Genomic DNA, 26832 nt, shown 5'->3' with positions numbered 1-26832 from the left:
TGATAGAATAGGTTCTGTATACTCGTATACTACCAGTTGGTTCGGCAGGTTGCGAATCTTGTTTTTGACATATTTCTGTAGCTAATAGCCTATCTAATTCAAGCACTTGTTACTAAGAACGTCATCTCGGATCCTCCAGATCCATTAACTGTGTTTTTAGGTGCCCCAAGCACCGATAAAGTTCTCGTCGAACCCGTCGTTTGCGACGAAGGGCTCGGTTAGTAAATTAACCTACAGACACATCCCACTGAGTTTCTCGCCGGATCTTCTCAGTGGGTCGCGTTTCCGATCCGGTAGTAGATTCTGCGAAGCGCGGCACTTGCTAGGGTTCGTGTTAGCAACATCGTCAAGTTTGAGCCCCGTGTGCTCACCTATTAGCCCGGTGACGCTGATGTGGTCACTCTAGACCATCAGCTTAGGGAGGAAAAAAAGTGATTAAGAAGGAATTTTACCAGCAGGAAAAAATAATTTGTAAATGTTCCTGTTACTAACTGACTCAGTGGCTACTGCACCCACTGAGTCGTACAATGCGCCCTAGATTACAGTTTCGTTAGGCGTAAGTACGTCTGGCCGTTGCAGTAGGATCGCGTGCGCCAACAATCAAGAATGCCAAGGCCAATACATTTTCTCTGTTATTTTTCTTGGTAAACATGAAACTGGCCACAGATTTAATTATTTTTCGTAATGACAGTTCCGCGTTAATTTTTTGGCGCGAACTGCAGGTACTAAAAGGCCAGATCTTTTTTTTTTTCATTTCAAATAGCAAATAGTACGTGTAAACAAAAGGAAAATCAGAAGAAAACTTAAATTAAAATGATTGCGTGCTATTTACATTATTGTATCTATTCAGGTTTGCACTTTGCATTGTTTTAATTTAAATGGTAATAGAAATAGTCAATCTAAATAGGGAGTAGGATACTAATGAGGATAATCAAATAATCAACTTTGACAAATAATCAAAGATGTCAAGATAATTTTCATATTAGTTTGTAACACGTATCCAATGATTATAATTAACATCGAAATATATTGGGCAGACATTAATAGCGATAGGTATTCGTTGTACTGTTCTATTGCCAAATTTCTCGAAGCATCGTCAATATCAGATGAACATTATTGAAAATCAATCGTAATTACGCTTAATCAAAATTGAAAGTCAATTTTCGTCAATCTTAATGTCGTTATAGCTTGGAAAATCATATCAGTCAGACTTAAGTCTAGCGATGCAGTTACTATCATTTAAAATACAATTTAATATTACGAATTTTCTTGGGAATATCGCATTGGCTTACGTATAGGTGTCAATACAATTTGCATATAATTTTCTTACATTTTATCTTATTTTACTATACTATTTACCTTTGTATCATCTTTTCTATTAAAAGGTAAACAAGCTTCTTAGCTCCACGAGTTCGTGTGTGGTTTATTTAACTGATAATTTATAGAATTGGTCCTGGAATACACAGCTAGTGGAACAAAAACTGAAAATATGCCTTTATTGAGTTATTTACTAATGATTTTAGTAACGTGATATTTCGTGGACCCGCAATGTATCAGCTGGCTTCCCTCTGCGTTCCCTAGAGAAATTTGAACGCGTGTGGATTTTGATTTTTGTTCGTATTGTAGTGCGTGAAATAAAATATAACTATGACAAAGCTAATTTTTTATGTTATCCTATTTGGGACTGTAATATTTTTTTTTTTTTTTTTATTGCTTAGAGGGGTGGACGAGCTCACATACCACCTGGTGTTAAGTGGTTACTGGAGCCCATAGACATTCTCAACGTAAATGCGCCACCCACCTTGAGATATAAGTTCTAAGATCTCAGTATAGTTATAATGGCTGCCCTACCCTTCAAACCGAAACGCATTACTGCTTCACGGCAGAAATAGGCAGGGCGGTGGTACCTACCCGCGCGGACTCACAAGAGGTCCTACCACCAGTAATTGGTGCTAGTTAGATTAACTGTCTTCGTTTTCGGGAATTCCTAATTCGTACTGTTTGGATCTAGCGGACGCTGACGCTTAGTTCAAGTTCCATTTGGTGATGAATGGCTGTCGAAGCCTATAGAACACTACAACTTAAATCCCATCACCCACATTGACTTGAGGTCGATTCCTTGACTCAAAATGCATAATATCTTCTCGATTAAATTAGACACGATGGTGGTATATGCGTGTTTGCAATAAATGTATTTAGAGTACGTATTGATTGTAAAAAGCTTTTTGCAAACTTTTAGAGCGTCATAGTTATAATAAATCGGCCCAATTCCTGTGCTCTCGTTTACGCTATCAGCAATATTGCCACTTCAGTTTCGCCTACACCTTTGGTTCATATCTTAATTACCTTATTTGTTGCTAAAATTCACACTAAAATATACCGGGAACATCGAATCGATAGTGTGTGATGAGCCATGGTTGTCAGAAAGCGGTTTTTTTTATTGTTTAGATGGGTGGACGAGCTCACATCACACCTGGTGTTAAGTGGTTACTGGAGCCCATAGACATCTACAACGTAAATGCGCCACCCACCTTGAGATATTAGTTCTAAGATCTCAATATAGTTACAACGGCTACCCTACCCTTCAGACCGAAACGCATTACTGCTTCACGGCAGAAATAGGCAGGGCGGTGGTACCTACCCGCGCGGACTCACAAGAGGTCCTACCACCAGTAAATGTGGTATGCGGTACTTTATTTTTCATCGTTTCCCATTCAAATCGGAACAAATGATTATTATTTTGCGGCGGAATTAGGCTGGGTGGCGGTTCATAATACGATGATAATCAGAAATGCTATTTAGCGATCATGGCTAGCTGGTAACAGAGATTGCTGCTGTCTATTCTCCGATGAATACCTCCTTTTTTGCTATGAAAGGCAGTGCCATTCCTGGCCGACACCGCATACAGATGTTGACGATGAATAGAAAATAAGTTTTTCTTTTATTGGTGCACGTAATGAATGTGGACTATTGAAAATATCGAAAGATAGATGGTCGTTAGTTCCTTTGATCCTAAAAATACAGCGAAAGAAGGCACGTCAACATTTTTAATTATAAATAAAAAATATATTAGATCAAAGCAACATAATAAATCTTGATTTGGAAAGCATAGGAAATTTTAAGAAGGGAATTAGCAGATTGAAAACATGATTATTAAGTATATTGATGTTGCTGTTCCCCTTGAAATTAGATTTCTTATTATAGAGGCTAATAAAATTGAGCCCAGACTTTTGTAGAACCAAGAAACAAACGAGAAATGTACTTAATAAGACTTGACCAGACAACTACGATATTTTGAATACCTTACAATACCAGCACAATTAAATTACTTACAGCTGATTCTTTCAAAATTCAGATCAAGTCGTTTAATGGATAAAAATATGCTATTATAGATACAATAGACGTATAAAGAAAATGATTAGTATATTTATTTTCATATCTGTAAGATTTTATTAATTTAGGGAAAGTTTCATACAGTGTTGTTTTGTTACTATCAAACCTAGGAGTCTTCCTAGGTTTAGGAAGGTATTAGGAAGACTAATAAGGTTTTTAATCGTAAATTAAACTGTTGTATGAACTATTTAGTTTTAAATGCATCCATTAACACTTTTATTATTTTTTCCAATAACTTAGCACTGTGTATTTTAAAAGCACTTAGCACTTAACAATGTCACTTAACACTATCTCGAAAGTAATTTTCAGCCTTCACATAGTAATTAAATCGGAGACTGGAAAAAAATTTTGACCTTTATCAACATAATATGCTTCAGTCGAAAATGAGCTGCCATTAGGATGAAAATCTATATCTATCTTCTCTCTATCTCTATATATTAAAATGAATTGCTGTTCGTTAGTCTCGCTAAAACTCGAGAACGGCTGGACCGATTTGGCTAATTTTGGTCTTGAATTATTTGTGGAAGTCCAGAGAAGGTTTAAGAGGTAGATAAATATGAAAATGCTTGGAATTAAATAAAAATAACAATTTTGTTTTTCCTTTGATGTGTCCCCTGTCGGACGGATTCCTTTTGTTTGTTTTAAATTTATTTTATACAAAAGTTTAGGTCTTTTATTTATCGATTGAGGCACTACGAAGTCTGCCGGGTCAACTACTGATTAATAAATATGGAACATGTAACGAAACTGCGTCTTGCGTTATGTAACCGGTGTCTTTAATTGAATATTACACTACTTACATTTGTGGTGGCTTCCGATAAGAATTCACTCCAAGTATATAATGAGATTTCGTACCAAAAAACCGTTTAATATTGAAATTGACATATTTTTTTGCAAATTATAAAAAAGCATGTTACGCAAATAAAATATTGAAAGATTGAAAGCAGTTACAAGAACTTGAAAGATACATACAATATCTATAACAAGAATCGTAATTTTTCCGAAAATTAAATAAGCAAGCTGTGCTTATCAAACTCAGATTATACAGAAAAATGTAATTGGCGCCATAATTGTGGGAATAAGTAGAGGTATTTACTTACATACATCTAATAACATCTTCAAACTACAAAGACTTAAATTAATACGAACTAGTGATTTACTGACTATAATTTTATTATTGAACCAGCTGACCCGGCAGACTTCGTAGTGCCTCAATCGATATATAAAAGACCTAAGCTTTTGTATAAAACAAACTTAAAACAAACAAAAGGAATCCGTCCGACGGAAGACACATCTAAGGAAAAACAAAATTTTTATTTTTATTTAATTCCGAGCATTTTCATATTTATCTACCTTTTAAATCTTCTCTGGACTTCCACGAATAATTCAAGACCAAAATTAGCCAAATCGGCCCAGCCGTTCTCGAGTTTTAGCGAGACTAATGAACAGCAATTCATTTTTATATATATAGATGACATTTGATTTATTTCTTCATTACAAACAGGCAGTGGAGGCAGTGTAGAAAATTAGTAATTACGACGCACAACGGAACTTTTAATCGATTAACGTACGGATTTTATCGCGACGATAACGCTGTATCGAAACACGTATCACCTGAAGCCTTTTAACCTTGGTCTCTGTTTGTTTTATTGACTTTCACCTTATAAATGTGTTCGTTGTAATGTTTTAGACTAAACGACGATTGCTGCTTTGTGTTTACGATGTTTTGTATGTTTACAATTCAATTTACATGTGTGCGTTCGTAATTACGTGAGTGTAGCTGTTGTGTGTGTGATGGTAAGCATGTATTGATTTTGGTGTTCAAGGTTTTCTTTATTGCAACTAATTGATCCCCATTGATAGTATGTAGCTAATCGATCCCCCAAATCTGCTGTTAGAATTGTTTCAGTTGATCATCTCTAGTATCATCTAGAGATGATAATCATATGATTTTGATGTCAATCATAATTAATGATTTTGATAATCAACTAATTCAAGTGTGTGATTTTTTCATGGCTCACAGAACACTCCAGTTAGACTAATTAAAAAATCTTTAAAAATAATTATATTTGAAATCATTCATTTTGTAAAAGTAAATTATGATTTTGGTTATATTTTTTTGACAATCGCTTCAATTGACGCCTTTAGTATTTTCTCTTAATCTCCTTTAAAAGTTGTTTTACTGACAAGTCACGTAATATGGTCAACTCAGTCTAGGTATAGTATTGAAACAGAACAAGTATATGAAGTTGTTAAGACTGAGCATTAGCAAACTTCAACTCAATTATTACTCGACTCAACGAACTCCGAAAGCTATGCTTACTTGCCATAAAAATAGATATACCATAATAAATATTCTTTTTGGCGACAATCTAACAAATATGGATCCAATTAACTGAAATGTATTATTGAACAGCTCGGTAACACGACCTTTGCAATCAGGAATGAAAGTCCCAATTTGGAAATTTAATTTTGAAATCCTAATCTGCTAATTGAATTCGGAAATTGGTTTAGGATCTGATTTGTGTTAATTGCACTACACCAAACTCAAATATCCTACACAAAAAATTATCTTTGGAGACCAATAATGCCTTTTGTCATGTCACACCCGATCTGGTACCACTAACGTCAATTCTAAGCGAGACGATAATTTTATATTACAACTGTTTCGTTGCCTTGTGAGCTTTAAAGCTGCATGAGGCAACATATCCGTTTTGTTTGAAGAATGACTGGTTATTGGCTGCTACTAAACGAAGATTGAAGTGATGGAGGTTAGGCATAAGACATATAATGGGCTGAAAGTAATTTAATATCAAAATGTGCACCTTAGCTTGCACGTACTAGTTAAATTTGATTATGTCTTTCACATTGGATCCACTACTGCTGTTATCGTGTATCATCAGTTGCATAAAATTGTGTTGGCAATGTCAGTGTTAGTGATTAACCTGGGTAACGTTAGCTAACAATAGTAAATTTCAACGCGGGAAATCTAGAAGCGAAATGAATTGTAAAAGAGACGAAAATGAACTGTGGGCTGTATAGATGGCCGCCATCGGCAGACAGTGGTATGGTGCAGGGCTTATCTAGACTGTCGCGCTTTCACTGTGCGCGTATTATGTAATATTCGGGCCACTCTTGTCATTGTACTTTCGTTGAAATCTAAATTATAAATACTCTTTTACTATTTGATTTGCTAAATAACGCGGGTAGTTTCGTATCTATGCGTAATTTCCGTTTTTTTTTTCATTTAGAACAGCACAGTACTGCTTCTTTGGTCTTTCGGTATGAAGGACTGCCTTTGAATATATAACACAAGAGCTCGGAAGTAAAATTAATTGTAGGTACTTTTAAAATAGACAGTGAATAACTTTCTAATGTTATTCTTTTAACAATTTTGGTGTTTCACGAGTTTCTAATGTTATTCTTTTAACATTTTCGGTGTACCACGACAATAATCAACATACTTTAATTGAAAATAAATTAAGTACCGCTTCATTCTATTGTAATTAATTTGAAGTTTTCTTGATCCTAAACGGTTTGTTTCGCAACGGTGATTCAGTCCTTTAGACTAAATAAATATAACTAGGCCCGAAGTTTTATCAAGCAAAATAAATATTATTTTTCAATTACGCACATCTACATATTCACATCATTATTTTAAATATTACCTACTTACCTTAATTATTATGTCAAATTTAATTTTTGCTTATATTATTTGTACAGCTGAAATTAATTAATAAAATTTTTAGTTTAAATTCGTATTGAATAAGTTTTTTTTTTTAAATGTTCACGTAATCGAATTACTAAGACTGGTCAATTTTATTTCTTTCTCGAATTATAATTAAATTTCGTTTTTACAAATGCGAAAAATAATTATTAATTGCGTTTTGAAATTTTATTTTATTGAAACGTACATATGTATATCGACGCTTGAAAGGCAAACGCGACTAGGCGACAATAACTGCTTTGTACATAAATGATAGGCAATAACCACATTGGATGCGCAAAAAAAAAAATTCTAGGTCTATTAAAATCATTTCAATCCTACAGCTACTAGCTAGATTCTACTACAGCTAGATTCGTTAAAATAAATTTTGTTTTCAGGTATTTCAACATTAAATTAGTCTACTGTAAAGTTCACGCATTGTCGCTTAGTCACGTTTGCCTTTCAAGCGTCGATATATACTTAATGCAGCTTTCATTAACACAAATTAATTTACTAAATTAGATAAAAACAAAGGAATCCGTCGCTTACCAAACCCGATTTTAAAATGTCAATCAGAAGGACCCGTTTGTGGTAAACAAATGCCTACATATTTTGAACTCTTTGCCTTTAAGAACAGAAACTAGAATTTCATGCATATAGCGGCTTAAAGTTTTAGCGGACATTCACAAATAAATCTACGGTAGTATGTATACAGAAGTGAGTGTTTCAAGGTTGACCAGTGTTCACGCCAATCTTGTCTGCTCGATTTAACGTGTGTTTAACATTCTTTGTAATATGGTATTGCAGTCAAATTCCGATATTACGTGGGTCAATAAATTATTCTACTAATAAAATGTATGTTACTGGTGGTAGGACCTCTTGTGAGTCCGCGCGGGTGGGTACCACCGCCCTGCCTATTTCTGCCGTGAAGCAGTAATGCGTTTCGGTTTGAAGGGTGGGGCAGCCGTTGTAACTATACTGAGACCTTAGAACTTATATCTCAAGGTGGGTGGCGCATTTACGTTGTGGATGTCTATGGGCTCCAGTAACCACTTAACAACAGGTGGGCTGTGAGCTCGTCCACCTATCTAAGCAATAAAAAAATTAAAAAAAATGTTACTTCTACAACAGTTTTGAATGGGCATCGTAAAGATCGCAACTAGTTATTGGTATTCCAACAAGGATGGTCTACAAAGGACTGAAAGATAAGCAGTGCCAATTTAATTAGGTACGGAGAAACGGGTTTAAGGCATACTCGACAAAAGAGTTTTTAAATCAATTTTTAAATCAAAAGGATTGGTACAAATCGGCTCTACTTATTTCGGCCCTCTCAGTATATCTAACACCTAGCCGATACTTGGGAATGCCTTCACAAAATGTACCGTCTTTTTTAGGCATTTTTGCCAGAAGATGACCGCAGTGTTTAAATGAATTTATGTAGAAGTTGGATTTGGCTTACTGTTTGACAGTCTAGCACCTGCTTAACGTCAACTCAAGCAATCAGTGTTGGCAAAATTTGAATTAACGGAAATGTTAGAAGTTGAAATGTAATTAATAGTCTCAATATTTCTTATAGTCTGGACGCTGAAAAAATGCCATTTTGATCGATCGTGATCGAACGGAGCAGCATACAATTTGCGAAATAAAATATGATTATTTTGCTCTACTAACAAATGATTATCAATGAGAAATAAATAAATTTGTCAAACACGGGATTAATGCTGTAATTTTAGGTTAAATTTAGTGTTGGATTTATTGCGTTCTCTCTGCGGCCGGACTATAATAATATTCTAAGTACAATTCAGCTCGGGATACTGCTGACGGATGAGCAAGAACTAGTTAAAGTAGCTCATGGTAAAGAGGGGTACCTGCACTATCTATCTATATAAAAATGAATTGCTGTTCATTAGTCTCGCTAAAACTCGAGAACGGCTAGACCACGGCTGGACCGATTTAGCTAATTTTGGTCTTGAATTATTTGTGGAAGTCCAGAGAAAGTTTAAAAGGTAGATAAATATGAAAATGCTCGGAATTACAAAAAAAATAAACAATTTTGTTTTTCCTCTGATATGTCCCCCGTCGAACGTATTCCTTTTGTTTCTTTTAAGTTTATTTTATACAAAAGTTTAGGTCTTTTATTGATCGATTAAGGCACTACGAAGTCTGCCGGGTCAGCTGGTATGAAATATATAATCCTTCTTTGACCTTAAATGGAACATTCTCTAAATCGGGTAATTAAATTTGGTCCTCGGTATGTTATTCCGACGGGACAACCTTCAAGCCGTTTAGGCGTCTGTCAGAGTTCACGGTTGTTAAGTCTGAATAAATATTTGAGTAAATCACAGTAGGCAAGGATACTCATAAACGAATACATGCTAATGTTTTGGTAGATTTGCGGTTTGTCGTGGACTAGTTTTTAACGGTCTTTTAAACAGGTAGTGAACTATGAGGCACGTACTTCAATTAGCTAGAATTAATGCCATATAGTAATGTAGGTGAGCTAAATGCGACAGTACTGTCTCAAAAATTTGTGCAATTAATGTTTTTGTTTTTCTTACATGGGTGGACGACCTGGTTTTGAGTGGTTACTGGAGCACATTTACATCTACAACCTAAATGCGCCACCCACCTTGAGATTCTATGACATGTCCTTCTTCAAACGAGGCTTGTGGAGAGTATTAAGCGGTAGGCAGCGGCTTGGCTCTGCCCCTAGCATTGCTGAAGTCCTTGGGCGACGGTAACCACTCACCATCAGGTGGGCCGTATGCTCGTCTGCCTACAAGGGCATAAAATAAATAAATAATTAATATGAAATAATTAAGATAAATTACAGTAACTATTGAAGATTATGTTTTGCTAATTACGTTACAGTACTGACGTTTTGTGCATGAATATTAATCAAGCAATAAAACTTAGACGGACGACTTGTGTTAAACGAATTTTGATTACGGAATTTGTTATTTAATTTATTTTATGTTCGCGATCAACTAGGAGTTTGTTTCGGTTACATGTCGTGCATAATTAATTTGATTACATTTATAATTACTTAATTTTTCAACGGTTTGCAGTTTTGTGATCATTTTTCAATGGTTTGCAGTTCTTCATCTTTGTTGATGATTAGGCTCTACTCATAGGGGGAGGGTGATGGGAGAGATGTGCTCTGCACTAAACGCTTCACTCTCCCCCCTTTGCCTTTTCACGGGTTCTGTCTCATGCGAGGTTCGGACGCGGGTTGTTGAGCGACAGGAGGTTTTAGTCAGTTCGACTCCGACATGCCCCGCCCTCCATCCCCAGGGGAGGGCGGAAGTCCGGCGATTTCCTCCTGACCAAAAAAAAAAAAAAGGCTCTACTCATAATAAAAAAATACAGTAATCTAATCTATTTAATCGACCAGATTATCCACTCTCGAGTCTAGAGCTGTTTATTATTTCAACTAACGTTGGCAGATGACGACATAACGTCCCCCATGCTATTGTACTCGTTAATAGGTTGACGGTGAGCGTTCATGAACACAGTTCACATCACGCACACAATGAGAGATCAGTGTGCTTAGTGCGAGTTTCTTAACGTTCTCGATAGCGTAAAAGTTAACCCAATTTTGTATGCAGTTGGAACAGCGCCCCTAGCGACAAACGTACGCATACGATCCCATTCCATGCAAATATGAGCTAACTTTTACGCTATCGAGAACGTTAAAAAACTCGCACTAAGCACATAGATACGATGTTTATGTCAGAACTTACAGTACATTGACTGCTTATGGAAACAAAACATAGGAAAGTGTGTTTGAGAGTGTATTGGAACGAAGTTCCTTACGGCAGGCTTGGAGGGGATAGGGATTGTGCTGCGCGACCGAACTGAAAAAAATGTGATAGTAAAACCGTAAGAAAAAATCCGTGGAAAAAAGTGCGTGGAATAAAACCGTTAAATGAGACGTGCGCAGGCGCGACAGTCGCCGCATACACAAGCGAGTAGTGTATAATACCTTTCTCTTTCTCCCTCTTTCTTTTCGTTCTCTCATCCATTCTCTTTCTATTTTACGTAATTTATTATTTCCTAAAATACTGAATTTCCTAAATACTTTCCTATACTTAAATAAAAACTAATCAGCAAAATTTAAGAGAAAAATCAAGAAAACCTACATAAAATTGAGCACGATTTTTTTTTTGCAAATTGTGTCGATTCTACATTAGCCGAAGGAACTTCGTTCCTACCTGGTGTCCCACGACACCACATTTATAATTTTTTTTTTCATATTAATTGTTTAAAAAAGCTCACATAATTTTGTTTATCCGTCTGTGTCTGAGGTTTTCAAAAGGCACGATTACTTAAATCACTAAGAAACATTCGAGTTTCTTAAAAAAACAGTTTCTAACTAATAAGCATTTCTTAGTTTCGAAGTCATCGAAAATTTCTCTTTCCATTATTGATAGTTCGGCTGGAGCACAATTCGTTGGCCATAAAAAAAAAAAACAAAAAAAAAACTTGTGTCTCTTCATCTCCATAAAAGACATCAGCAAATTAAATAGGCTTTTATTTTAGGCCGTTAACGACATTTCGTAAAGCCATTAAGGAAGATTAATGAATGAAAGAATGCTGTATTAATGAGTGAATGAATACTCGACCCCGAGTTCTCGTGATGGTTTGAGGAAAGTTTCAGAGTTTTCCTTTTTTTCATTTATTAATCCCCTTTATTTTTCGAGCAGCTTTAATTAAGTAATACATATTTTGACGGTTGGGAACACCGATCTTACTTACTGGTGGTAGGACCTCGTGTGAGTCCGCACGGGTAGGTACCACCGTCCTGCCTATTTCTGCCGTGAAGCAGTAATGCGTTTCGGTTTGAAGGGTGGGGCAGCCGTTGCAACTATACTTGAGACCTTAGAACTTATATCTCAAGGTGGGTGGCGCATTTACGTCGTAAATGTCTATGGGCTCCAGTAACCACTTAACACCAGGTGGGCTGTGAGCTCGTCCACTCATCTAGCAATAAAAAATTAAAAAAATATTAAATCCTTTAGCCTTCGTCGGTACTGGAGTACAGTTTGACCGTACCCATTTGAAATCAAGTAGACTATTATGACTGCGTTTTCAAAGATTATATTCGGCTACGTACCATATTACCATAGGCTTTTAAATGAATTCGTCCTTCCTAAGTTCCAGCATTATAGCATTACCGTCAAAAGAGCTTCATTATCGACCAGAAAAGCTAACGAGCTTTTACATTAAAAAATAAAAGCAAAAACAGCATTAACCAAAACAAAATTAAAAGCTCGTTAGAAATACGAAAGTTAGCGGTTTAATTTACGCATGTATTTTAATGTTATGATGTTTGCGCTGTCAATTCTATAATGAATTTCATAGCACGATTTGGACAACGGCGGCGAAGTTCAAGACGATGATGCAAATTGTGTACGGCGGCTCCAACCTTATCGGAAACTTCAAATGTTTTAGAACGTCAACGGTCTATTTCGATTAATTGAATTATTGCATTATAATTAATCGAACACACTTTTTAGATTTTTTTATTTATTGCTTAGATGGGTGGACGAGCTCACAGCCCACCTGGTGTTAAGTGGTTACTGGAGCCCATAGACATCTACGACGTAAAGCGCCACCCACCTTGAGATATAAGTTCTAAGGTTTCAGTATAGTTACAACGGCTACCCCGCCCTTCAAACCGAAACGCATTACTGCTTCACGGCAGAAATAGGCAGGGTGGTGGTACCTACCCGCGCGGACTCGCAAGAGGTCCTACCACCAGTAATTTTATTATTAACTGAATGTTGTTTGATTTCAATCTCCGAAGGCGAGGAGAACGAAGATGACTTAATCACCTGAAACCAATTTCACATTTTGACATAGCATATTTAATGGAGCTAATGACCAATTTGTTGAAAAACTTACAAAACGGATTCATGAATATTATTAAAGCGACAAATCTAAGGAATATAAAATAATATTTACAAACAACAGCGCAATCAACGTGAGATTCTGACCCCAAAGTCCCTCGAGTTATTATTTCCTTCTGTTGTAATAAACGTGAAAGGCCTTTTGTCTGTCTGTCAGAGACATGTCCTTTATACATACATATACGACATTATCTTGAATTATAGCTGATATACGAATACTTTTAGCGTTGACAAGGGAACCTATAAATCCGTACTCTCCGTTAATAATTACTGGATGTTTTTTTTTTTTTGATAACGCCATCTTGTTGTGTCTTTAAAGCGGTTAGTTGCCCTCAATTAAGAAAATAGTATTATTATTCGCCAGTAGATGTCGGGAAGAGTTGATTATTGAAAACACGAATAAAACAACATTTTCTGAAAATAAATCGTAGCTAGATCGATTTATCGCCCCCGAAATCCCCTGTATACTAAATTTTATGAAAATCGTTGGAGCCGTTTCCGAGATTCAGATTATATATATACAAGAATTGACTCGTTTAAAGGTATAGGATAGCTGCTCACAATACACGGCTCCTAATGAAACCCAGATGTTCCGTAGAGATTTCTTTAAAATGCATGTTGTTTATTGCCATAAACCACCACCACCGCCCTGCCTATTTCTGCCGTGAAGCAGTAATGCGTTTCGATTTGAAGGGTGGGGCAGCCGTTGTAACTATACTGAGACCTTAGAACTTATATCTCAAGGTAGGTGGCGCATTTATGTTGTGGATGTCTATGGGCTCCAGCAACCACTTAATACCAGGTGGGCTGTGAGATCGTCCACCCATCTAAGCAATACAAAAAAAAAAAAGTGTGTGTGTCCGCTCCGACGCACGACTGGAGTTTACTGGATATAAAAAATTAAACGAAACAATACGAGAAATAGTTCTATATTACGACAACACGATACACTACAGATTATTAACAAATTAACGAGACACAAAACAAACGACTAACAAATATATGAAAATACAATAATGAGAGAAACGCGCGATCAGTACGAGGCTTTGTGGCGGACTGCCGGCGCAGCAGCCCGGCGCGCATTTCGTGTGACATGCGCATAACGCATTTCGTGTGACATGCTAGTACGATTTTGGTCCCCATAATTTTCATACCCCGGGCCTATATATGTAAATCGATTCTAAAGGAGTAAACTCCAAAAAATTAGGTAGACTAGCTTAAAGTTCAGTGATGCTGGATCCTATAGACAACGTAAATACCGCTACCCACGGTGACATAAAGTCCAAAACTCAATTAAATTTAAGGACAATTGTCCCATTCTTCAAATTAGACTGGTCTAACAAAATATCTTCATAATAATGCCTTGCAGTACTTAAAACTGGTAACCGAAATAAAAATTTGCGGGAAAGGAAGATAGATTTAATTGTTTCTTTTACTTCAGCCTTGCAGATGAGTTTACTCGTATCTATCTTAGGACCTATATGCGATGATAGTGCTTTCATCCAACTCGAGACATGAAGACTCAGCTAAGACATTTTACTGCCGTCAAATCGGATCTTATGTTTGCTTCCACCAGACCAGCATTTATTCATATAATTATATATCCTCATTATATTTTTTTAGTCACAGTTTGTCTCCAAACCTGACATGTATACCTGAAAATTAAACTAGACTGGATTTTCGTACATAATAAATACTTTCCTTGGGACCATTTCAACAAACCCGCGGAACAACAATATGCGCAGGTATTACGTAAAAACCAGATTGGTATGTAGCTAGTGCGTATTCGAGTGTCTAGCCGACACCAGACACCGCTCTGTTGAATGTCGCAACACGCCAGTCGGCGATTCGGTCGCACGTTCGCTTGTTGCTACGAAAGTAAGAGGAACCTGATGCTTTAGAGCGTTTTTTTATTCGCCGACACGACACCGATATATCGGCGATACAGATTCACCGATATCGGATCCTTAACATGTACGGAACGACCTGTGACACTTTAGTGACCACACGATACAGTTATCGTCACTGATAACCTATTTGTGAGTCTTAAATGATGGAACTGTAATCGGCGCTGAATTAAATCAGTGTTTAATAGTTTGTAATATACCTAAAGTCGTTTTTAGGTCAACTATGAAGTTTAAGAACGTATGATGACTTCACCGCATTTTCATTCGATATTGAAATTTTGTAAGTCTAGGTGATCAGGCCAATACAATTTCACCCTTAAACATTTGCAAAGTAAACGCGTCAATAAAAACGATCTTTAACATAATCGATTTAGAAATACACCTTTAAAACGTTTTTTTTTTATTGCCTAGATGTGTGGACGAGCTCACAGCCCACCTGGTGTTAAGTGGTTACTGGAACCCATAGACATCTACAACGTAAATGCGCCACACACCTTGAGATATAAGTTCTAAGGTCTCAGTATAGTTACAACTGCTGCCCCACCCTTCAAACCGAAACGCATTACTGCTCCACGGCAGAAATAGGTGGGGCGGTGGTACCTTTCCGTGCGGACTCACAAGAGGTCCTACCACCAGTAATTACGCAAATTATAATTTTTGCGGGTTTGATTTTTATTACACGATGTTATTCCTTCACCGTGGAAGTCAATCGTGAACAATTGTTAAGTACGTATTTCATTACAAAAATTGGTACCCGCCTGCGGGATTCGAACACCGCTGCATCGCTATATACGAATGCACCGGACGTCTTATCCTTTAGGCCACGACGACTTCAAAACGACGACTGATGTTGTAGTTTACAATCACGTTACGAAAAATAGATCATCACGTAAATCCGCTCAACTCAAACAAGTGACCGCTAAAAACACCGAATGAAACGTACCTACTTCCCCAAATAATAGCAAGTTTTCTGGCAAGCTGCCAAATGCAGTGCAACAAGTGGGAGTGACTACGGTATCACAATTTTCACGACGAAGTTCAAGGTTTCGTGGAGAAGGATCGATCGCTCCTCAACAAAACCTTGACGCAGAAACTCTTCGTATATGGTACAAAGAGTTTCAGCACCATTATTGTCTAATCGTCTTTTCGCATTGAAAGTGTAGAATTTCCAAAAATATTCGAAATTGAGTTAATATGCGGAATCATTTGGTATCACCAGTATTTTTCTCATAAATACTGTCAAAAGAGCGTAGTTTAGTTTTAGTTTTTTTTTTTAGTTTACCTATGTTTTAACTACTATTAACAAAATTAATACCTACATAATTTTATCTTACTTTAGAAGACAGATCATGTAACTGGTAAAAACTAAAAAATAAATGTTGCGAAGATGATTAATATTAAAAATATCATATGTTAAACCTTTAAAACACTCCCTTAAAATTTAGTAAGTTTTGAGATTATACAGTTTTAATGCGAGTAGACGATATAGAGAGTTTACAAATTAGCGTTGGTATCGAAGGATGAGTGGTTTAGACGATTTTGCGCTTCGGTTTCTTCTAACTACGCCTGCATAGCTGGGCTCACAAAAAGTCATTTAAGCTCACGACCCATCCGCCTTAGTTACTAAAGCCCACTGACGTGGTTATTATAAGACGGCAGGCTATAAACCACCATGCCTATTCTGAAAAGTTATCATGTTTTCTGACTTGTCCGGTGGGTCTCCCTTTGTATTGTGAGTTAATTTTATATCTCTAGGTTTTAACGTAGTGGCATTCACGCTGTTCGCGTGTTTTAGTAATCAATATGTAGTGACCCGTGAACTAACTATCATAAAAACTGCAACATAGTGCGCAGACTTCCAAATTAAATTATGTTAATTAAACAGATAATAACACAGTCATATTTCGCGTATGAACACTTAATTTATTATATACGCGGCGACAGATAAATATGAAACTTTTTAATTGCTTTTTAATTTCGATAATCCCCTTGCCTTTTGACTTGTTATAAGGTAATTTGGAATTTATTGCCATGTCAATTCAGCAGAGCCGTTGCGGAACATTATTATTATTTGTTTTCTTTCCAAAACATAAGGTTTTTTTTATTTTCAGTATATTAATTTTATTTTACAAAAAATCGATTTGTTCAGCTCTTATATGTATATTCCCAAGCAGAAATTAGTTAAAACAAATTGGTCTACTAAAGAGTCTACTAGATATTAAGGTGCTTTAGTAAGAAGATCGAAGACAGCAATCCACGTAATTACTGAGTGCGCCGCGTAGGGCATCGGTGACCTACATGTCAGGCAAAGGGTTAAAGGATTAACTAGAACCAATGCTGTATTTCGGTTTAAACTGATAACAGCAATCACCTTTGGACTTCATATCGAACAAAGCTGTGTATTCATTGGGTGGTTTTCTCCAGACCGCATCGAGTGGTCAATAATAAATCTTCGTTCCCGATCCCATAACGTGGTCTCATACTTGTTGATCGGCGAGGAGGCAACCTCGCCAGAACTGGGTCGGGTCGGGTTCGTACTTGTTGCTTTTATTCACGTTCCAGACAAGATTAATGACGCAACGACGCATATTGGAAAGTATCCTTTTATCCTCGTACGAATTTCAAATCCCGAATCTGAGGATTTTTCTATTACTTTACGACGTGCGTTAGACTGGAACATTACAGGACAATAATATCGGACCTTTAGAATCGAAGTGACTTAACCAAAATTCTTGTCTTTTTTTTTTGGTAAATGCCAAAAATGAAATTGAACAATTGTAATTTTTTAGTTTTTCGATTTTAATACTTTGAGGCATGCGCTCCATTGAAAAGAGACGGAAAGAGTACTTTGTCCTTTTCTAGACTAAAAGAACTGCTTAAGTTTATGAACTTAGAAAATACTTGACTATAAGTCTTTTAAAGTATAAAACTTTTTTATTTTTATTTTATTTTATTTATTAATTTTTTATTGCTTAGATAGGTGGACGAGCTCGCAGGCCATCTGATGTTAAGTGGTTACTGGAGCCCATAAACATCCACAACGTAAATGCGCCACATACCTTGAGATATAAGTTCTAAGGTCTCAAGTTTAGTTACAACAACTGCCCCATCCTTCAAACTGAAACGCATTACTGCTTCACGGCAGAAATAGACAGGGTGGTGGTACCCACCCGCGCGGACTCACAAGAGGTTCTACCACCAGTATTTTAATTAAGTCAATTTTTAAGTCAGTCAGTTAACAATTAAGTCAATTCTAAAGGTGCGATATCTTGATCAGCTTTTAGTTGGGATTTTTTGTGTTTTGTAGTGGATACCGGGGCCCATGGACATCACAATGCGAGTAGAGATATTAGAGATATCTGGTGGTAAGACCTCTTGTGAGTCCGTACAGGTGGGTACCACCACCCTGTCTATTTTTGCCATGAAGCGGTGATGCGTTTCGGTTTGAAGGGTGGGGCAGTTGTTGTAACTAAACTTGATCTCAAGGTAGGTGGCGGCATTTACGTTGTAAATGTCTATGGGCTCCGGTAACCACTTAACACTAGGTGGACTGTGAGCTCATTATCCCATCTATGCGATAAAAAAAAACTATGCGTACAATACGCCTGGCTGGTTACTTAGTATCTTTACTTTATATTTTTAATCTTGTCATAGAACCTCTTGTAAGCTAAAACCTGGACCTCTTTTTACAAGGTGATATCATGTTCTTTCATCATCCTTTTTTTTTTAATGGATGACATGTCTACTGGTGCCCCGAAGGGTTTTTCAATGTCATCAATACAAACCCCAGTACGAAGTAAAATGAAACACGAGAGGCAAGAGATATTATAAGTTCTGCAATCTTCTCCTCCACCAACTTGTGTAATTAAGTTGGGATCGACATTTCATGTTTCCTTACTTTCGATGAAGCAAACCTGGGTGTTTGATTCGTAGCTTGTATGCAGATCGAATAAGACGGAAGAAATATTAATTCGTGATCTAATAATATTCTTAATTAATATAATGATAAAATTGCATGATTTTTTATTTATTGCCCTTGTAGACAGACGAACATACGGCCCACCTGATTGTGACTGGTTACCGTCGCCCAAGGACTTCAGCAAAGCCAGGGGCAGAGCCAAGCCGCAGCCTACCGCTTAATACTCTCCACAAGCCTCGTTTGAAGAAGGACATGTCATAGCGCTCGGGAAACACCGTGGAGGGGAGCTCATTCCATAGCCGGATGGTACGTGGCAAAAATTATCTCTGGAATCGCACTGTGGATGACCGCAGTGGCTCCAGGTAGTATGGATGAACTCTACTCCGGTAATACGTTCAACAGATACACGATGTGAACTGGCTGGCAACACCGAAAAAAAACAAAAATATTAATTTCACTCCATATTACCATTTTTCATAAAAATAAAAATATAAATTAAAATAAGACATGACTTAAAGGTCTTAGTTACCAGGTCATAAAATCACTTAAAAAAAATAAAAAATAACACAAATGTAAATAAAATTGATGAATCACAAAACTGTTTACATCGACGACTAGGGCTCACATCGTGAACAACACATTAAAAGTACACAAGGGACATATGTGTACATGTTATTCATTTATAACTTTTGTTGATTGATGAATTGTACAACAATTCGAATTGTATTAACAATGCAATGATAAAGGACTGCCTTTATTAATTCAGTCGCATAATAAATAGTCGCTAATATTGCTTTTGCATGATTTTATTGCACGCTGCATTAGTCCTGCGGTTGCGTCCGTCGAAAAGGTATAATTAATAATTAGTTATTCGCTTTCAAATTTGCTGTGTCTGGGCGATGATGACTTTTTTTTTATTGCTTAGATGGGTGGACGAGCTCACAGTGGTATTAAGTGGTTACTGGAGCCCATAGACATCTACGACGTGAATGCGCCACCCACCTTGAGATATCAATTCTAAGGTATTCTTCAAGTATAGTTACCTTCAATGGCGTCTGTCAATTATGTCTATTTTCGTCACCTATGAGAGGAAATGTATACTGTTATTTTCGAAGGACACCTTGACTTATTGCTCGTAATTTCTGGCCGTGACTGCATAAAGTCTCAGGTCTTTAGGTCCTTTATTCGTAGGAGCCTCGCATAAGGTTAAGGCCCAATAAAAGGCAGTTGTTTGTTTGTTTGTCGTTTAAGCATTCCTTGGCTTATATAAAAAAAATATTAACTTACGTTACGTTATGACATGCCCTTCTTCAAACTGTGTTTGTCTTCAACTGCAGGCAACGACTTATCTGCGACTTTGACATTGGTTCTATTTACAAGCAACGGTAACCATGATGCACGATTGCCGAAGTTGACATTTAAAAAACTATCTATACTAATATATAAATCTACAGTGGTTTTTACGGATGTTCCGTTATAACTACTGAACCATGCATCCGATTGACTTCAAACTTGGTATCCATGTAAAAAATACATGTGCTTAATGGATAGGTTAAGATTTATATATGAGTGTTGGACACCTTAATAATAATGACAATAAATAATAATGTTAATTTTAAATGTCCAGCGAAGCGGGCGAGTACGGCTAGTCTATACTTCTATACTAATATTATAAAGAAGAAAGATTTTGTTTGTTTGTTTATTGAATATGCTCCGAAATTACTGAACCGATTTGAAAAATTATTTCTCTGTTTGGAAGCTACACTATTCCCGAGTGACATAGGCTATAATCTTTTTTGAAAAAAATTAGGCATCCCTACAAAAACTACAATAATGTAACCCTAGGTGTAAAAAAAACCCTAAAATATTCTTTACATCGTGTGTCCTGCGATAACTATTGATGATAGAATAAAATATTGTACTACGACTTTGTAGAGCACATTATTATGTATAAAAAGTGTCGCGACAGTATGTGTTTAACTATTATAGTTGTGCCGCAATAAGTGTTCTTTTATTTAAAAAAATAAAACAACGTCAAATATCGTTGAAATGTTTGTTAAATACCCGAGCGGAGCCGGAGCGGGCTGCTGGTCTTTAATAAATCGTTTTAAACGCTTCAGCGCTCACTTGTTTTCGTGTATATATATACTTGAATGTTGTAAAACTGGTTTACACGAAACACGCGATGCATTTGAATAAATTTGGGAAATTTTCACTTTTCTCTCAAATGTATTATAGTGTGTTTTGATTACAGATGTTAATGTGGTGCTTATTGTATTTATATCTTAATACGAAGCTGCAAAAAAAGGTTACGGGACGACGGGTACCGGTAAAATGGGGCGATTAGGGATTGAGAGGCGAATCGGGAAAAAACCGGGAAAATCTTTCGACGCTCAATATATGTTTTATATTTGTTGCAACATCTTCCATTTTTTGTAGTTTAATAGTAGAATGTTGAAAGTTCACAAAACAACTCTGAATATGCATGATAATAGCTGCTAACTTATAAAAAATCGCGTTTCAAATTAACTTCCTGTGGTGGTAATTATTTTAGTGCTAGAAACTTTGCTCTCTATTTGCTATTTGATATTAATAGAAGACGACTATGATTTATAAACGTTATTTAGTGTTTGAACTAGCATATATATTAAAGGTAAGTCTCAGTTGTTATTGGTTTTAATGTATTTGATTAAATAAAAATACATGTAAAAATCTGTTGTTTTTGAGGATATTGGGGACGTCTTAGGTATAAATAACAACGAAAAAGGGGTCAATTGGGATGAGAATACGTGATATGGAAACGACCTAAGTATAAATAGGTACAGGTTTGTAGGGTTGTCTATGTAGTTATAACAATATTTTTTAAATTTGTTGGTAAAAATTTGGTTTATTCGAAGCGAAATTGGGAATAAGTCTTTAGTTGAAATAGATAATCAATTTAATATAAGTAAGTCGATTTTGCAGAGACATGTAACAAGATCAATGAAATCTCAAGGTGGACAAAAATGTCTAAGTAATACTTAATAAAATATTTTATATTTGTTCAGAGTGGGGGTATTCATCTGATTAATCCATGGAATAACCGACACACCAAATCTATTAACCCAGATAGAAAAATCAGCCCCTAAGTACTTACCAAGAACGGAGAAATATAAACCGTTTCTAAGAAAGCCCACTATATATGTATAAATAAGTATATATATATATATATTGTTGTTAATGCACTGTCGATTGCACCTATAATTGAGGTGATGTCTGCCATGTACTTTTGTCAGTTTTTCAAAATTTTTTATTGATGATCACTTTGTTGGTGCAACTAAATAAATAAATAAATTAAAACTATATATAAAAATAAAAGTAGTGCCAACCCTAGCAAATTTCTCATTTCGTCCCAATTAACCGCAATTTTCGGGTAAATAGGGATTACACCTATTTTTGCATTTTTTGCTTAAACTGGAATGTTAGTTGCATAATTTTAAATTAGACAACAAAGATGCCGCCAAGACTCAATCATTTTGATCCTGATATAGCATTATATACATCAACAACTACCTTAAAATTGGTCATAAAGTTGGAATTTGTCCCTAATCGCCCCATTTTACGGTACTGAAAACTTAACTACAAATATTTTTTTGGTACAATTTTTCCTTGTTAGGAAAGGCAAGGGGATCTAAGCCCATACAGCCTTGTCTGTTCTATATAATTCCTGAAATAAATTTAACTACAAATACTAGAATAACATTCAATTTTTTTATTTTTATTGAGAAGTAATACTGAAAATGTGGAGGAAATGTAAAATTTTTTTTTCGGTCTGTCGGGTAGACTAGCTTAAAGTTCAGTGGTTACCGGAGCTCATCGACAAATTTCATCACGAAATTACCCTATACAATGCAAATATAATGTAAATTTAACCAATTTGTTCCTAGTAACATCCAATCAACAATTTCCCTTAATTTTAGGAAAAATCGCCGAGTCGGCATCACTTAATCGGCAAAACCTGAAAAATAGTGCTATAAATTTTTCAATTAAAAATAATTGTTTTATTTGCCTTATTCGCATAAACCTGCATCGATTCATAATGGTTTGAAGCGTGAAAATTAAAAGTTATGAACATTCCAGTTCGTGTAGTGTTTTTTTTTTCAATTGATCTCTGGCTGATTTTTATTATCGCTTTTTTAGATTGCGTTCGAAATGTTTTTTTTTTAATCTTCATTTGCGAAACGGATTTGGCCTAGTGAAAATGAGTTTTTGATACTTATGTTCTTTTAGTTGAAATTAGCTTCGAGAACTAATTATTTAAGAGCGGGCTTCAGACCCTTTAAGCCAAAAGGCATCACTGTTTCGTAGTAGAAAATGGTTAGGGTGGTAGGAGGTAACGAGCGCAGGTTCATGACCGACCAAGTTTATTTTTTAATTTCAACGCTTAGGTACCCTTTACTGGTGGTAGGACCTCTTGTAAGTCCGCACGGGTAGGTACCACCACCCAACCTATTTCTGCCGTGAAGCCGTAATGCGTTTCGGTTTGAAGGGTGGGGCAGCCGTTGTAACTATACTTAAGACCTTCGAACTTATATCTCAAGGTGGGTGGCGCATTTACGTTGTAGATGTCTATGGGCTCCAGTAACCACTTAACATCAGGTGGGCTGTGAGCTCGTCCATCCATCTAAGTAAAAAAAAAGATAGTCAAGCTGACAGAGCTTCTTCAGGAAACTGTGTTACAAAGTGACCGTCTGCTCCCTGTCGATGTCTATGTCTTTGATAGGCGAATGCAATCTACCCACATCTTAAACTTACAAATTAGGTATACCCTTAATTAGGCACACTGTAATAGTATTATTGTTTTTAGGCTATACATAAATTTGACTACATCAATGGCATTGTCGATAGTGAGAGTAAGATTGACCTGCAACTGCAAGTAGTCGGGTAACGCCGACACCGAAACCTGTCTAAAGCGAACGTCTATTGAATCTCGTAACGACCCCGCCGAGGTCAGTGCGTCTGCATCTCACGAACTGTATTGAAAGCGAAAGTAAGTTTCGGTTCGCTCGCGATTTCGTCTGAGTTCGGCGCGAAGTTGCCGCCAATGAAAACGAAAGTCACAAGCATTCCGTACCTGAATAGATCGATATCGGTGATTAATAAAGAGATACTTTTTTTTTTTTAATTCCTATCGCTTATTGTCACAATTACTAGTGAAGTTGCTGTACTACGCATATACTACTGCAGATTTTTTTTTTGAATTATGTGGGTAGACGAGCTCACAGCCCACCTGGTGTTAAGTGGTTTCTGGAGTCCATAGACATCTACAACGTAAATGCGCCACCCACCTTGAGATATAAGTTATAAGGTCTCAGTATAGTTACAACGGCTGCCCCACCCTTCAAACTGAAACGCATTATTACGGCAGAAATAGCCGGGGCGGTGGTACCTACCCGTGCGGACTCACAATAGGTCCTACCACCAGTAATAGAAGATTAGAAGGGTTGATTTGAGACAGGCGGTCGGTGAAGTCACAGCAAGTCCCTATCAAGCATATTCAACTTATTCACTCCTTCTTATCCTTATCTCATATTATGTGGGATTACGGGAAGAAGATTGCTAATTTTGTACAAGGATCAGTGTTATGTAATATGGTGCGGAAAGCGCAGTAAACAATAGTAAAATACCAGTGATGAGTTATGGGCTTGCAAGATGTTTGTGATGTGCCTGCCTATTTCTGCCGTGAAGCAGTAATGCGTTTCGGTTTGAAGGGTGGGGCAGCCGTCGTTACTATACTTGAGACCTTAGAACTTGTATCTCAAGGTGGGTGGCGCATTTACGTTGTGGATGTCTATGGGCTCCAGTAACCACTTAACATCAAGTGGGCTGTGAGCTCGTCCACCCATCTAAGCAATAAAAAAAAAAAAAAAAAAAAAAATTTATAATTTAATAAAACTCGGTGGAGAAAAAAAATCACATTTTACGGTTTTACAATTTTATATGCGCAATGATACATCATAGACATTTGACATAGACATATTGTGCCACAGATAATAACTAATTTTTATATTTATTGGAGTCTTCACAATACTTTTGAATTTCCTTGTCCAGATGCATCGGTATATGGATTTGACGTTATCAAAAACGTCGATAAGTATTTACTGTTTTGTTCATTTATTTTTTATCCTATTGATTGCATTGATGCAATGTAAATGGAGAGCAAACAGTTTCGTTCTACTGCAGAATTCTTAGGGACTTGCTTTTATATATGTATGTAGTTGATACACATAATAATTGATTTATGTACTTTTTTAATCGACGCTCCGTCGGGTCGTGTCGGATTGATTAATGATGTTTCAGAATGATAAATCGGCGTTGTCTCGACTTGTCTGATATTTACTTTTTCTGTTTATGTACGGTGTTGCGGTAACTAATAATACGTTTTAAGAATTCAATTTGCGATTTTTATTTGTTTCACTCGTAACAGGCAGGCAGCGGCTTGGCTCTGCCCCTGGCATTGCTGAAGTCCATGGGCGACGGTAACCACTCACCATCAGGTGGGCCGTACGCTCGTCTGCCTACAAGGGCAACAAAAAAAAACAATAAAAAAATATATCACATTACGTGCTGACATTAACGTTTTTGTTCACAGGGCGCTACTAGTGTGCACTCGTCTCGCGAACCAGCATGTAGTGGATACGAACAAGTGAAAAATAATTTTATTGCGTGCTAAACGAGAGACGAAATGGCCGAGACGATCGCTTACGAACCAGCGATGGACGATGAAGTTTACGATTATGACACCACCAAAATCCCGGAGATCGTGACCCCTGACGACATGAACGAGTCCGGGTATCAGGAGGGCTCCGAGCAGAGCTACGGGGATCGCAGGGATTCCAAGGAGGGCTTCGGCGGCGAGGGCGATTCCGACAGCGGCGTGGACGGCGTGAGCAGCGGCTGCAGCACCGCGGACGACTGCCCGGTCGTGTCAATCAACGACGTGGTCGCGTACTACGATCACATCCGGCCGAGGAGGCGGCACGTACCACAGCTCAGCTTCTACACCGTCGACATCGAGAGGATGACGCTCGAGGCTATTGCTCAGGTGGGTCTTTCATTTTCATTATCTGTTTCTTTCATGCGCGTAGCTGAACGACCTTACATTCCTCCTCGTGTTGGTGTGCAATAAAGTGTATTCTCTTTCTCTCTCTCTCTCTCTCTCTCTCTCTCTCTCTCTCTCTCTCTCTCTCTCTCTCTCTCTCTCTCTCTCTCTCTCTCTCTCTCTCTCTCTCTCTCTCTCTCTCTCTCTCTCTTTCTCTCTCTCGTGTTAATTGGCTACAGAATCCCGTAGTGAATCAGGTTGTTTTTGTAACAAGTTAAGTGTTATTTTTTACTGAATTCAATATGCATGTAAGTGTTAAGCCACGGTCAAAGTATGATCGAGGTAACGAGGAGATTATGATACAGAAATACGTCTATTCGACAAGTAAATATTTGTCTGCATGGTCTCGGACTAATATAGCACCACCACCATGTGTCGAGAAAAGCGATTTTGGGATACATCTTCGAATAGAAAACAGCGTTCTTTGAATGTTATAATGTGGTGCGACAATTGGCATTTCCTGGTCTTATGGCATAATGTAAGGCCACACTGGTAGCTACCGCCATATTCTATTTCTGTCGCCATCTTACCTATTTCTGTCGCCATCTCTTGCCTATTTCTGTCGCCATCTTGCTTATTTCTGTCGCCATCTTGCCTATTTTGTAAAGTAGAACAGTCGTTATGCAATTGACACTCCGACCTCAAGTATCAAGGTGGATCTACTACATTCACTACATTCACGTTGCGGTGTCTATGAGCTCCCGCAACCACTTAAAACTAGATGGGCTTTGAGGTCGTTCACTCATTTAAGCAATAATTAAATGGAACTATATAATTACAATATAATTTGGTTACTAAGTGTAATTATTTAAAACAGTACAAGTTTTACGTGCATTCATGTTTTAATATCTTTA

The 26832-nt window shown here is 37.0% G+C and overlaps 1 protein-coding gene across 4 annotated transcripts in view; it reads left to right on the top strand.

Annotated features, from left to right (window-relative positions):
- Positions 1-26832, top strand: part of LOC114247428 (terminal nucleotidyltransferase 5C) — a 250652-nt gene that overhangs the window by 9855 nt on the left and 213965 nt on the right. For all 4 annotated transcript variants that reach the window (XM_089729664.1, XM_089729665.1, XM_089729667.1 and 1 more), the window contains exon 2: positions 25469-25921. In XM_089729664.1, the coding sequence (XP_089585790.1) occupies positions 25562-25921 (360 nt within the window). In that variant the 5' untranslated portion in view covers positions 25469-25561. The remainder of the gene's footprint in view (positions 1-25468; positions 25922-26832) is intronic.

The sequence above is a fragment of the Bombyx mandarina genome, chromosome 09, assembly GCF_030267445.1.
Source record: "Bombyx mandarina strain Sakado chromosome 09, ASM3026744v2".
NCBI lineage: Eukaryota > Metazoa > Arthropoda > Insecta > Lepidoptera > Bombycidae > Bombyx > Bombyx mandarina.
This window is presented reverse-complemented; position numbering and strand designations above follow the sequence as displayed.